We start from the raw sequence: 14,714 nt of genomic DNA, 5'->3' as shown, positions 1-14,714 counted from the left end.
AGGCCTTGGTTACAGTCCCAAACAATCTAAATCAGAGTCTGCCCTGATCCGCTCAACTTCTGAATCTTCTGCAAGGAGAATGCTGCCATCTTGTGGCAGATGGAAGTACATGATTTTAAAATGTTCAAATCTGCACACCCCTCAAAAACAGAAATAGAAAAGAAAAAGTCATGATTTGGGTATGCTCTGTTTATACCATGAAATCAGCAGAAAATGCTTCACAATTCAGGCAAACTAGTTAAAACTCTCAAGCATCACATGTAATATGCTGGATGCACTTTTCTGATTCCTGTGTGGTTTGAAAACATCTGCAACTAAACCATCACTGATAACCATTTCATCAGTACTTTACTGTGCGGTAGATTTCTTCAAGACACATCTGACACTACACAGAAACTAAAGTTATCAATAATGGCACTTTTAATCAATCAAGCTTTCAAAATAAAATGCCTTTTTATTTTTTATTTTTGCTTTTTTCAGCTTACCTGTTGTGGACAACCAGTCCATGTAACTGTTTTACAAAAAGGGGGTCCCGTTTTATGTTTTTTGTTGTATTCTTTTGATTTGTGGTGTTTTTGTGTTTTATGTAACGATGGAAGGAAAAAAGATTCATTTCTCAGTTTAAAGTGACAGGAAAGAAAAAGTAACAATAGAGGCAGGCTTTGTGGAGCTGCGCCGCTGAGCCTTGTTACTTCTGTCTCCGTCGCAGTTTGTTGCCAAGGTAACAGAGAGCGACCAATGACCCTTTCATTATGTGGCCTCTTATTACAAAGCATCATTTTCTCAGGGCCATTATGGAAATGTTCCCACTTTGACAGAAGACAAGCCGTCAGTGCCCATACAAAGTGCTGCAGGAGGCAGTTGCAGTCGGTCATACAGGCAGCCATTTAATTATAGACGGAGATATATGCAGGGAGTTTATGTCATTTTCTTGAGTCCCGCTATATACATAAGCTGGCACGGTGGATGCTCATGATGATAATATGGATGTTGTTCTTCAAGCTGCCCATAAGGTCACCTCCATGCTCTCTATCTACCCTTTGCAACAGTCATCTGCAGTGGAGAGGTCACTCATTGTGCTGACTGGACACTTCATTCAAGGCACATGTACCCATGTCCTCCATCTGCAGGCAGCTGCCAACTGCTTCAGTCAGCGTATGCAGTCGTGCACCATCATATTTCTCCAACAACCACAACCTGCCACAAAGGAGAGAATCACCTCACAAATTCTTCAACTTTTGACTGATACAACCTCCAGTCACGTTTCGTCTGCTCAGTGGGAGTGAGACGGCTTTAGGTCGTGACAACGGCAGAGCAAAGATTAGCTGCTATGAGTGGCTCACCGTGAGGCACGTTCACACTTTTGAGAAGAACTGTTGAAAAACCATTGTTATCATTTCACAACTTATGCCGCATCAGGACCATTTTACACCAGGCGAGACATTCACACCACGATTTGACCATATTCTTGAAACAATTTGCACTCAGCTGACTGTTCTAATCTAATGCAACAGCCCTGCAGCAAATCCAGCCTTCGTGAAGGTTTGCTGAATCGTGTGGGTTATACTAAGAGGTGCTTTTAATTTTCAATCTAACCTCACTGATATGAGTAGGTTGGACAAAATATTAGAAACACCTCCCAGTGTATAGCACAGTATAGTTCAACCCAAACTGCAGCCTCTAAAATCATGAAGTGGAATAAACACCTCTCTAACACATCCTAACTTTAAAGGGTTTACTGAAGGGCTTTTGTATTGGACTACATTAGTTTGACCTACATGCACCTAGAAGCTGGAAACTGAATGCACAGTGTGTGTTAATTTGCATTTAATTGTAAAAAAAAAAAAAAAAAGACCAGATATGACCTCTACGGATAGCCAGTTTGCACATTAGGGTTTAATTGCCCCCTTAAAACAGTCTTTCCAAACATCAGATGATGTTTAAATTAAACTTGAACGCTCTGCTAAAAATCATTTTGCCTTTTTTTTTTTCCAGCTCTGGAAAGTGAGTCACGTTATCATTACCTTTACTGGACATTGTGAATGTGTGTGTGTGTGTGTGTGTGTGTGTGTGTGTGTGTGTGTGTGCTCCTGGTCAGGTAAACACTGAGCAGCAGCAGCAGCAGCAGCAGGGACAGTATCGATTGTCAGCAGTGACTGAGTGAAGGCAGATGCTGCTGGTCCAGCCCTCTACACCACCGCAGCATCACCATCATCTTCATCATCACCGGCAACACCAGCACCACCACCAGCAGCAGCAGCAGGATCTCAAGATGGTAGCAGCGCACACTTCTTCACATTCGTCGGAATCCGCCGAGTGGATTATTTGTCTGGATAAGAGGTAATTCATTTCCATCCCGTCTCTGCGTCCACATACTCATTCTAGGCCACCGAGCGAGCGACACTGACGGACGGCGAGCACGATTTTTGATTTTCTCTGGCGCTGCGTTACCGTAGCACAATTGAAACACTTACGTCTCCATAGTTTTAATTTCCCAGCGGATTTAAGACTTGAATTAGGACAATCCTCGAGTGCGCGTCGGGACGCGAGCGAACTAAAGGGCCAGTGGAGCAAAGCTGAGAGCCACCCAAGGCTCACAACAAGGCTACCAACTTTACACAGGTTTCATATGCTGCTAGGTTTATTTGCGCCACGCATCAATGAGCACATTTAATCCATCTGATTCAATTATCCTGCTCACCTACTGTGATGGTTCACACATTAAACTGTCCGTGAGATGTATTCAGCTTTCCGCTAAATTCTGCCCCAAATCACCTGATCAGCAGGTGAAACTGCCGCGTGCACACCTGTCCGAAGAGGCATTAAAACACCAAGCAGCTGCAAACAACTGCTGTAAAAAGAGATCAGATAACAAGACCTGATTCCGATCTGTTGAGAGACCCAAAAACTGCAGCTCATACTGAGAAGTGGGGTTGATTTAAGGTGTTTATGAATCATCACCATTCTGCATCACCACTGGCAGGTGCAGTGTTGCACAACTGTGATTTATCATCCACAGCAAAGATCTGCAATGTGTGCGATCCTCTATGTGATATGCACGTGAATTGATTTGATCTATTATGGGAAATTCTGTTAAATGCTGGCAGGGATATGGCACACAGCTCAGGTGTAAAAGGGCCACTCAGGTACACAGAATGAGGACGGAGAGGCAGAGCAGGAGAACGGGTCCAAAGTGCATCAGCTATGAAGTGACGCAGTGTGCCAGACATGTTTGCACAGTAATATCCTCCAGGTTAGTCGTAGAGGCCACCTGTGCTGCTCACATCAGATCAAATGGATCTTGCATGACTCACCTTTTCCTAGCAAATACCTGGAGCATGTGTGCTTCACCTGATTGTTCCGTTGCGATGAAGTACAGGGCAGGTGATGAACATGAATGTTCCCAGTGTCACCACACCTGAAAACCTATTTAAATCTACTTCACTGCACTTCTTTACAGTATTAGATACAGACCATGAGTGACCACATAAAACCACACGTGCCACTTGTTTCATTATTAAACTGTTTGTATGATCACAGTTAAATTAGTGGCAATCTTTACATTTGGTTGTTCATCGTTTTTTCATTTTATAACAAGCTGCCTCATGATTAGGACAATCTGTCCTCGCTGTGACTCTAAATGAGCACTTGTTGAATGCTTTTTTGTTGTTGTTGTCTTGGACGCGTTGAAACTCAGGCTCCCACACACCTCTCTGTCGCCTCTCCCACATTAGCTGGGGATTCAGGTGTGATTGTACAGTCGGATCCGGAAGAGGGTAGTACTTTAATGTGACCACTGTGAGTCGAAAGGTTGTCAGGGAGCGCATGACACTGCTGTGGCTCGGTGAAAAGGCTTTTATTGCACTGCAACATGGCTTATACAGTGCAATAAATCGTTTTTGGAGTCGTGCTAAGGCAGAGGATTGTTGCAGCAGTGAAGCAAGCGCTTGTTTCCCTCTCAGAGTCGTTGATACTGTTTGGTTTCATCTTTTTAAGGGAGCGATAAGGATTCGAAGGTGATGTAAGCCGCAGTGCAGCCACCCACATGTTACATCAGAGGCTCCAGATACTGTGTAACAAATTTGGGGCAGTGTAATGCATACAACAGAGGAGTGAGAGGGATCAGACACACACACACACTGACTGCCATGATGTGCACGTGATCAGCATTTTCTGCCACAGTTCAGGACGCTCACATTCTTAGAGCTCAACGTGATAAACAAAAGTTATTCAGTTGTGAAGTATGACCTACTGGCTGTTGTGCACCTTTAAGTGATGACATAAGAGCTTTAACGTGAGGAGAAACTTCTGTCACATCCCTCCTGCTGAGCTGCAGCTGTTTTCAGAAAACAGGCCAAGATGCACTTATGCTGCTCTGGCTGACTCAAGCTCCGCAGCCTGTTTAGAGACCGTCTGCACCTTTGTTTTAGCGGTTACCTGTACATCGCCCTTTTCTTCTTGTTTCTCCAGACCAGCAGAGCGCTCTGGGGAAGACGTTGACATCATCCTGGCGCGTCTGAAAAATGTGAAGGCCTTCGAGAGATTCCACCCCAGTTTGCTGCAGCGGATTTGCCTGTGTGGATTGTATGAGTGCTTGGAGAGAGGCATCACCTGTAAGTCAAACCGCAGGGTCTGAAACTGTCACACTGCACAACCCTCGATAACACAAAAGTCAATACGCTGTGGAAAACACAAATAAAAACAGAATGCAAACATTTGCAAACAGTATTTTCAAAGTGTTCCTGAGTCCATGTAGTAACATCCTTTATACAGTCATGTGTTCACAAAGTGGTGAACCTCGCTCCATCCTCGCTTGTGAGCGACTGAGCCTTTCCAGGATGCTCCTTTCATACCCAATCATGATACTATCACCTGTTACCGATCAACCTGTTTACCTGTGGAATGTTCCGAAAAGATGTTTTTTTACTTTTCCAGTCTTTTGTTGCTCCTGTCCCAACTTCTTTGAAACATGTTGTTGCAATCGAATTTAGATTAAGCAAATATTTACAAAAATCTGTGAAACTGATGAGGTCAAACATTAAGTATATTGTCTTTGTACTGTTTCTTTGACATTGAGTATATGTCAAAAAGAACAATGCAAATGATCACACTCTGGTTTACACAGGGTCCCATCTTGTTTGGAATAAACGTTGTATATCTGCCACCATATTCCTTTTAAAACATGTTTTTTTTGTGTGTGTGTTGTGTTGTGTTTTTTAGTGTATCGCCAAGGGGACATTGGCACCAGCTGGTACACCGTCCTCTCTGGTTCACTGGATGTCAAAGTTTCAGAGACATCAAGTTATCAGGTACGAGTGATTTGTTTTTCCAAGCATTCTATGATACCCTGTTTTAACTGGAAACGATTTAAACAAGTGGGACTTAGAAGCCAAAGTGGCACTCTTCTTTCTAGCATACTACATGTACATTGCATTGATTTACCCCTGATAAAAAAAACTGCAGCTAAATCTGCAGCATCTTCTTAATTTTACTTTTCTTAAAATTTGAATGATTGTCAGTTAAGCTCCACTTGAAAATCATCACACGTGGAAAAGAATTCAGATCAAACCTCAAGCTTGTTTGGATTGTGGGCTGTAAAACGCATTTTTCTCATTACAATAGGGGACATTACTGAATAGTTTTTAATAGTGCAGCTTCATGCACCTCAGTCAGTTTGTCTGGGCGCTGATTGGAGTGATGTCTGTGCAGATTGAAGTGTATCCATCTATCGACCACAAGTGTTCAGGTGATTGCCTCTAACCTTTGAGAGCACCGCTCCTCATGTGCCTCGCACAAAAGAATGAGGACATTAGATTAGCATTTCACAAGATTCTTATCTAGCTGGACCTTTTATCCTCATGGGGGAATAATCCATGTGGAGCACCATCTCTGTTTCTCTTATAGGATGCTGTTACTATATGCACACTGGGGACTGGCACCGCATTTGGGGAATCAATCCTGGATAACACCCCCCGACATGCCACCATTGTCACACGGGAATTCAGTGAGCTCCTGCGCATTGAACAGAGGGAGTTCAGGTCTCTGTGGGAGGTGAGTACCCCTGTCTGCTCCATCTGCACTTGTATCGGCCTACAGAAATCCTCCGGCTACATTGCAGTGTCTGACACATCTCCGAGATTAGTTCAAGGTAGGTCTCTGAATCTCTGCCAGCTATTCATCTTTAAGAATGGAGGGAAAACACAGTTTAGCCTGATTACCAGGCTGTAATAAAACAGGAATCCTATTTGCACAAACAGCCGCAAAAACAGGTAAATTATGACTATTTTTTAGATGTTTAAAGTAAAAATATGACTCTTTTTACATCGTCAAAGCCAGCGATTGCAGATCCAAAGCAGATCCTTCACAGCTGAGTGGGTCGCTTAAAGGCATCATGCATCTCTGTCCATTTATCCTTTGTTTTCTGACCTACTGAGGGGGCTGCTTTAAGACAGCGAACAGCCACCTGTCTTAGCTTGTTCTCGCTGGAATTGAAATGTTGAATGTGAAAACGGTGACGAATGGAGCTAAGCGCGAGCCAGAGTGTGGGCGGCGTATAGGCAAAGTGCCTTGTGGATTAGTGGGGGTTGGATCATGAAGCTATTGTTTCTTTGCCCCCCCTGCAGGTATAACAGGAGCTGTCCACTTATTATACTGTAATCTTCTCTCAAGTTTGTGTGCGAGCATTGGTATTGGTTTCATTGGGGCGCTTGCGTTTTACACCGTTTGACCACTAGATGGAAGTGCAGCGTTGTGGAGAAACAGAGTCTCTCCAATTCTGTATGTTTACTAATATCTTTATTGTATGCACTAATTCAGTCACATGTATAAGACAGACCAGCTATATAATTGCACGATACTATAGAAGTGCATGACATTTAACACACTATAAATATTTGTAAGAAACAGTGTTGTTTATGGACAAACCAAAATATGTTTGTCCCTGTGCACCACTCAGCTGTCCATCTCCTGCATGTTAGTTGGTAGGTGGCATGCTGTGCAGAGGCCCCTCTCCTCTCTCAGCTCCCCCTCTGCTGGAGCCGCTGCAATGGGCTGGTTTACTGAGAGAGACAGCCCATTTCCTCCGGCACAGAGGGGCACGAGGGGCTGTTAAATTATGGGCTGTGCATGTCTGTGTCAGCAAACTGGCCAGCAGCAGTGTGACTGGATACTTAATCTGGCCTGGATGTGTGCTGAGGATCACCTGGAAGCGCTAGTCTAGGCTACACATTTCACCTCTGCCCTCGGGCGACCTCCTCAGGTTTGTTTCAGATGAGATTTTATGGCTTCTGATTGTTGCATCTTGTCCTTTGGCTTTGGTTGCTTTGTAATATCATGACACACTGTGAAGTGACTTTGTTAAGATGTAGTTTAACATTTAACAGATATTATGGGGCTTCTTCCACTGGAAAATATCTGACATGGTTGCAATTATATTTCTGCAGTCCAGGTATGAAGAAGCAAGAACGCTCTTCATATCACACACATAACGAGTGCAGCTACAGCTTTGTTGATTGCTTGTTGCTTAATGTAGTATATTTTTCAAGCAATGAGGTCGACAGCATTGGATAAATAATGTCTGATCTTGTGTCACTGATTCCATCTCGTCTGCTGAAGGCACTAAACTGTTGGGGAGTTGTTTTTCTGACCGACTGTCTCACCTTAAAGGCCACTTCCACTCAAAAATGTGTTCTGATTATTGTTGCTTCACCTTCTCTGTGCAGAGATTTGACACTAGATGACTGTTTTCATCTGTTGTTGGGGGGGTTAGTTAGTTTGTGAAATGTTAACGGTGTTTACCACCGACAATTTATGAAGTAAACCCATGTAGTAACGTCCTTTATACAGTCATGTGTTCACAAAGTGGTGCACCTCGCTCCATCCTTGCTCGAATGGCTGAGCCTTTCCAGGATGCTCCTTTCATAGCCAATCATGATACTATCACCTGTTACCAATCTACCTGTTTACCTGTGGAATGATCCAAACAGGTGTTTTTGGAGCGTTCCACAACTTTCCCAGTCTTTTGTTGTCCCTGTCCCAACTTGTTTGAAACATGTTGCTGCATCAAATTCAGAATCAGCAGATATTTACAAAAATCAATGAAGTTGATGAGGTCAGTCATTAAATATATAAGTTTGTACTGTTTTCAGTTGAGTATAGGTCAAACATGATTAGTGCATTGCAAATAATTTGTAAACCAATCATGGTTCCAATATACAGCTTACAGCAATGTTTTGCAATGTGTGTCAGCTTCTCAATTAGGGAGAAAGAGTACATGTAATTTCAAGATTTTTTTTAACGAAAAACTTTTTTGTGGAAAAAAAACCCACAGAAATTATTATTATACTATTATTAAAGAGTATTTTTATGTCTCAAAATATGTGGAGTAGGGTTTCCACATGTAGCTACTTCACCCAAAAACCATGACATTCATTCACAGCATTATCATCAATACATGGATCCTCTGCTGCTGGATGTGCTGAGTTGGCTTCGCCTCGCAAGGCGGCCAAGCCGTGACTGAAGGGCTATCGAGACAAAATTCACATAATCAGCTTGTTGACAGATAGTTGTTACAGTAGCTCCCAGTATTTGACTATTTGTTGTTCGCACAACAGTTGCACCGCATTATTCTGGCTGGCAATGGTGCTCATTTATTGCTCCCGGCATTGCCGCAATGCAGAAAAATTGCTTATGTACTGTAGTATCTTGTTACTGGCGGCATCACACTTCAGACTTCTCCTGCCACTTCTGATGTACTGTGGCGGCAGACTGCCTTCAACTTCCCTGGGTGTCCTCCTGGCTGTTTAAATAAATGAATCTCAGTTGCGTCACACAGGCTTCACTCAGGCTGAAATATCTTTTGTGGCGCATGAAAAAGCTTAAGCTGCATGAGATCAGTGCGAGGGTGAACAGAGAAATACTTCGAGCATTGACTGGTGCCAGCTGATGCGGGGAGATAGTAAAGCAGTGATTGTTAGGGAAAAGGTACCACCTACCCTGCTTCGAGCTGAGGAGGAAGCCCTGAGACAAAGTTACGCACCTCCTCCTCCTCCTCCTCCCACACAGATCTGTCCTCCTGCAGAACGCCTGCGGCCAACCACTCATACAAAACTATGCCAGAGTGCGCACAGCATTGGCCTAATGAACCAATGGATAATATTGTTTATTCATGACTGTCCATGTCAATTATTAATTGTATGTTTTTCTCCAGTTTTTGCTCTTTCTCCTAAAATCTTTATGGAATTGTTCAGTAAATAAGAGAATGTGTCAAGAGTGCTATTGCTAGTTTACACTTTTCTCACCCTTTACCCATTTGCGGCAGTGCATCTTGCATGTGACTGTAGTGCATGTACAAGTATACACGGCAAGCTCGCTGAATGAGTGTCGTTGGGCGCCACTCATGCGCTCAGCGTTTTGATATTTATCGGCTCATGCTGCTGACTGCTACGACCGCTGGGAGGGAGCAGCCGCGTGCTGTTTGTTTAGCAGAGCAGACATGAGCCGAGCTCAGCACACACGGCCACGCTGACCGAAGCCTAGATGGCCCGATCATCAATTTGCTCTCCCCTTTGTGTCCTGCTTCCGACTGGCTTAGCGACTGAAACAACACAACTGTAATTTTTGCTTTTAGGGGCGCAATGCAGCTCTATTACAGCCACGTCATCCTGCATGTGGCCTGAACAGACACGCTGTCAGTATCTAGAAGCTCTGATATTTGGGATTGGATGTGACAAATTCCACATCACAGGGTTCATAAGCATGTGTACTGCACATGCTTTGAGTAGCACTGGGCTATGGATGCTTTCATTTTTATGGATTTTGCCTGCATGTTTAGGCTGCAGGCGTATCTGTTGGGTGCTGAGCAGAGAGAGTGGTTTGGGGGGCGGGGATTGGTGTGTCACTATCATCAGTCCATAGAAGAAGCCTGGTGGGCAGCCAGTGGAGAAGGCTGATGAACAGGAAGTGGCAGGGACGCAGCGTGCCCTCTGGTGTCTGAGGATTGGGCGGAGGGGGGGTTGGAAAAACAAGGCCACATGAATCCTCTGGTGGTTCAGCATCCAAGTAGCGAGCCACGTCCAGGGCCAGAGTCCCTGCAAGTGCACGGCGGATATGTGCACTGAAAGAGCAGGAAGATTATATCAAAACATTGTGTTGTATTTCCTTATCTCTGCGCACAGAGGCGTTACATCATCAAAAGCCCAGAATCTGAACTCAAACCTGTAAAATTAAACAGGACTCATGAGAACTGCAACTGGCCTTTTGGATTATTATTCTCAGTTCAGTTTTTGCTACTAAATTTAGTCCACAAAGTGACAGTTTTTGTAGGATTTATTGAAGAATTTTGTCAGATTTCAATGGAAGTAGCTCAGTGAGATGGAAAGATGTGAGACATGAAATTTGTAAATTACTGACAGCAAAGTCATGCAACACATTTCTGTAGCGCAGAATAACGTGTCCAGTGGCTGTTCAGCTGGCACACAATCTAGACTTCTCTTAGCTTTTGTCTTCCATATCATCGCCTTGTTTATGCTCAATATTTTTGCTGAGCTGAACCTGAGTCTTCGAGTTAAGCCCAGGATGGAGTAGCTGACTAGACTGAGTTCAAACAACAAAGAAACTAAATCAATTGCAAATTTCAAATCAAATTTGTTGCTGCCATCAGGGGGAAAGAAGGAAAGTGGAGTATGTTCTCTCTCCAGTGCCTCCGCTTGCCTCAGTCAATCATCATGACATCCAAAACATGTTTTATACATTTGCCTCATCTTAACTTTGTGCCTGTTCAATACAAGCCTTTATTCCATCAAATTCAGGATGACCAATGACAAATCCAAAAGAAGCCATTATTTCCTGTCTCATGGTTTTGCTGAAATTGTTGTGGTCTGGTCTGTCAGTGGGGAGTAAAAACTGACAGGGAGTCAGATCTGACATGGTGGTTCAGTGACACACATCTGCAAGATAGTTCACTTTTAAAAATGAATATGTAGAAGAAGAAGGACAAACACGAACTATACCAGGTGTGCATTTGACGGCACTTGACATATTTCACTTGTAAACTTTTGATAATGTGATTCATTTCTTGGTTTGAAAAATGCTCAAGGAGCCCAATGCAGCTGTCTTGTGGCCTTGATAATAAGTAACAAGGTCAAAGATAAGACACCATCTGCTCTATGTCCTTGAGCGGAAGGAGCCCAGTGATGGGAACAGGATACTGGTTGGCACTGACTGTTCATTTCAGGTTTGGGTTGGACGCACAAAGGAAATTTCACAAGTTTAACCAAACTCTGTCGGGGCACAGTGTCTGTCTGTAGAGCTGTAAATTGAAGAAAGCAGCGGGGGCATTTTTTCAATTACTTTTTAGATTTTTGATTATTAGTTCACATCCTGCGACACTGACCAGACTGTGCTTTATCTGTTCCTTTGTTAAGGCAGCCAAGCTGAAAATGAGCGACTACTCTGTGTTGTGCATGTATGTAGATTTACTAAGCTTGTGATAGAGAGAGAGAGAGAGAGAGAGAGAGAGAGAGAGAGAGAGAGATCGAGCATGCTCTCCTGTGTGCTCAGTGACTGGAGTTGAGTAATCACCTAGCAACTGCTGCTCAGAAGAAGTCAGCAGTGACTGGCACTCTGCTGGGCTTCCACAGTCTGCTCAGTCTGCTCTCAGAGTGGCGTACAGGCTGCGCTGACGGAGCTGCTGGATCATGTTGGACCATGCGCTGGGATTTACATGTTTGGATTGCCTGTTAACACCTGGATTAAGAGGGTGTGGAGGACCTACCTGTCATTAACAACAAATACAGGGTGCATGGGACGCTGGTAGCAACTTAGGTAATCTTTGCCAAACTTTTCAAAAATCCAGTGCTTTTGTTGCATGAGGAACTCTGTGCAAAGTGAAAAAAAATGCAGGATAGAAATTTGTGCAGAATTGTTCTTGCAGATGCTGCAGAACTGTCTAGAAATCCAAATACCAAATGTAAAATTCAGTTTTTACATTCCAACTTTAAGAGTTCGAATATATACACATATTGTTCCGGTCAGGGAGGAAATGTGAGCAGAAGTAAAGTGAAACTCTTGGGTGGGTTTTCCCCCGATTGTTACCCCAAGTGGCCTGAAGTGTGCCTGTAAGAGTTCAGAATAATCAGTCAATGCTTCGAGAACAGTTTGCACTGTGTAGGTTATGTAATCTGGGGTGAATTATTCAAAAAAGCAGTGCATTCATGCACACTGATGCTCACAATGCAATAACGTGCTCAAGCATGAAAGACAGAGGTGGAGCTTGACTGCACTGAGATGACTTGGTTAATATCTTCACTGATGTGTTTTTATGGCAGAGATAAGACATCACTTATCTGTGGACTAAAGCATAGAAACCCTGCGCATCAGATAGAGATATGGACTGTATATTCAGCATTATTCCACTCCATGGTGACAATCGTTACACTGGTTTTATACGAGGTGTATGGGGGGGATGAAATGGCACATTATCAGATGAGCAATAAACAGAAATGTAAGGAATCTCCTGCTGTGAGCAGCGAGGTCAATGTATGAGAGCCACAGCTGGAGGAGTGACACATCTGTTATTACAGATATTTCTAAACCCGCTTTTTATGTAAAGATGAATGCAGGATCTTACTCTCAATACACCCTAACCACTCTGAGATGTGTCGCTACTCTACATTTACCTGATTAAAGTCAAATACATCAGGTATTATTCTAAACTGTGTGAACTTCTCATGTGTCAGAAAAAATCGCTTTCAGCGTCCTCAAAGTTATCATCAAAAAATGTCGTTCGCCATTCGTGGATTTCATTCGTGTTACCTGTAAATCTAGAGCCAAATATGTTTGCAAATGTTTTGTATTTTGTCTGGCAGAAAACGGTTCTCCTTTGAGTTCTAACGCTGCTCAACTATAACTACAACACGCATGGACTATTCAGTGTGTTTTCCTAATGCCAGTCCCACAGCCCAGCCCCATGCTCCCAGCTGTCTTGGCGTCTACAGCATTACGTGTCGGGCAGCTTGAGCACTTTTCGGATGGGCATGACATTTTTTCGGTTGAGTCATCATAATTCAAAACAAAAACAAAACAAAAAAAAATCTGCATCATTGATTAAAAAAAGTCTCGCTGGCGGCTCTGTCATGCCGCTGTTGGTGGGTTCTGTATTTCCAGCCTTTTACCAAACTGAAGTATAGGAATGTTGTTTCCTAGAAATAAAACTGAAATATTCCTAACACAAACATACAGTAACGCCCGTATCATTCAGGACACCACAGCCTACACGCTACCATGTTCAGGTACATTGAGAGTGAGCTGAATTTGAATATGTTAAAGACATGGAGACCCCTGTGCTATCACACTGAAGTCAAAACAAATCTCTGCTTCAGATGAAGTAAAAGCTGAGTCACAGAACAGTTGTTGTGTATCTGATTGTTTCGAGGTTTTTTCCTTCTTGGATCACTGCTGAGCTACCTGAGCTGCTAAAGATGTAAAATGGGACTTACGTCTACCACAAATGAAGAAAGTATGAGTTGAAGCCATGTCTCTGCAGTCCGTCAGTGACGGATTGTGTGTCAGGCTCTATTGGAAGTTCGTTTTTATTCCTGGGGTGTTGGATGAGATGGGATTTAGTCTCCTTACCCACCTGCCTCATCATATCACTTCAAACAACATCATTCTTACTCTGAAAGTGTTTGCCTCTCAGCTGCTCAGAGTAAATGCTCCTGAAGCGTCATAATCTCCTCTAATGTGACGGCGTCAGTTTGTAAAAAGAATACAATAATTCATAAGAGGCGGCGTTGAATCAGATGCTCTAAGCTGTCTGACTAAACCACTGTGACAGATTATGGGACCAAGTCAAGTACACCTAAGGGTCTATCCATGCTGAAGATGCAGTCAGGTACATTTGTACCACTAATACAACAGTGGACGCTCTCTGTAGAGCTGGCTGTGAGTCCCAGAGGAGTTTGTGCATTATGGCTATTGACTTTCCATTTGTCAGTAAATGCTTATGTGTGCTAACAACTTAGTGATCCTGAACAGCATGCTGCAGTCTGTCTTCCCTCTACTTGTGGAGATGGTGGATGTTAAGGACACCCCTGCCGGTATTATGGTTAAAAATACAACAGATTACAGGCAAGCGGAGGCGCAAATCACACCCAACCGTTGTTATATTGTGACATGAAGTGTTGTCATAAATATTTGAATTTGCTTTTCAAGGGAACACGGTGAGCACATTTCGTTTCAGGTTTTTTTTACACAGCAAGGCTCGTAAATCTTTAAATTTATACGCCTTTTATGAATTTATTATATCATTTTGTCACAATCCCAGTATATCTGCAGCTGTAATCTCGCTATCTGATGTGGGAAATGATTTAATGCTCTAATAATCTCCTGGGATTACGAGGATAAAGGCCAGTGTGTGTTTTATCGGACTGATTCATTTAAAGGAATCGTTTTGGGAAATAACCCTTATTCACTTTCTTGAGTTGAAGCGATCGATGCCAGTCTCATGTCTCTATGGTAGCTTTGAAGCTATAGCCAGCAGCTGGTTAGTTTATCTTAGTTTAAAGACTGGAAACAGTGAGAAACAGCTAGCATGTTCAAAGGCATGTGTTAAACCAGATGAAAAGAAATTTTCATAAGAATTGTTTAATTTGGCAGTTAGAGGGGCTGTGAGGCAGATTTTGTTCAGACTTTGCACAGAACTTTGCTAAGATAAG

The 14,714-nt window shown here is 43.2% G+C and overlaps 1 protein-coding gene across 4 annotated transcripts in view; it reads left to right on the top strand.

Annotated features, from left to right (window-relative positions):
• Positions 1-2,247: 2,247 nt before the first annotated feature.
• rapgef4a (Rap guanine nucleotide exchange factor 4a) overlaps positions 2,248-14,714 on the top strand; it is a 33,927-nt gene continuing 21,460 nt past the window's right edge. For 2 of the 4 annotated variants that reach the window (XM_041950048.1, XM_041950047.1), the window contains exons 1-4: positions 2,248-2,340; positions 4,471-4,613; positions 5,221-5,309; positions 5,905-6,051. In XM_041950048.1, the coding sequence (XP_041805982.1) occupies positions 2,273-2,340; positions 4,471-4,613; positions 5,221-5,309; positions 5,905-6,051 (447 nt within the window). In that variant the 5' untranslated portion in view covers positions 2,248-2,272. Of the gene's footprint in view, positions 2,341-4,470; positions 4,614-5,220; positions 5,310-5,904; positions 6,052-7,174; positions 7,259-11,724; positions 11,824-14,714 lie in introns of those variants that run through there. The other 2 variants (XM_041950049.1, XM_041950050.1) reach the window with 2 other exon arrangements.

Source organism: Chelmon rostratus, chromosome 13 (assembly GCF_017976325.1).
Source record: "Chelmon rostratus isolate fCheRos1 chromosome 13, fCheRos1.pri, whole genome shotgun sequence".
In the NCBI taxonomy this organism is placed as follows: domain Eukaryota; kingdom Metazoa; phylum Chordata; class Actinopteri; order Chaetodontiformes; family Chaetodontidae; genus Chelmon; species Chelmon rostratus.
The sequence above is the reverse complement of the archived record's forward strand: the minus strand, read 5'-3'. Positions and strand labels throughout refer to the sequence as shown.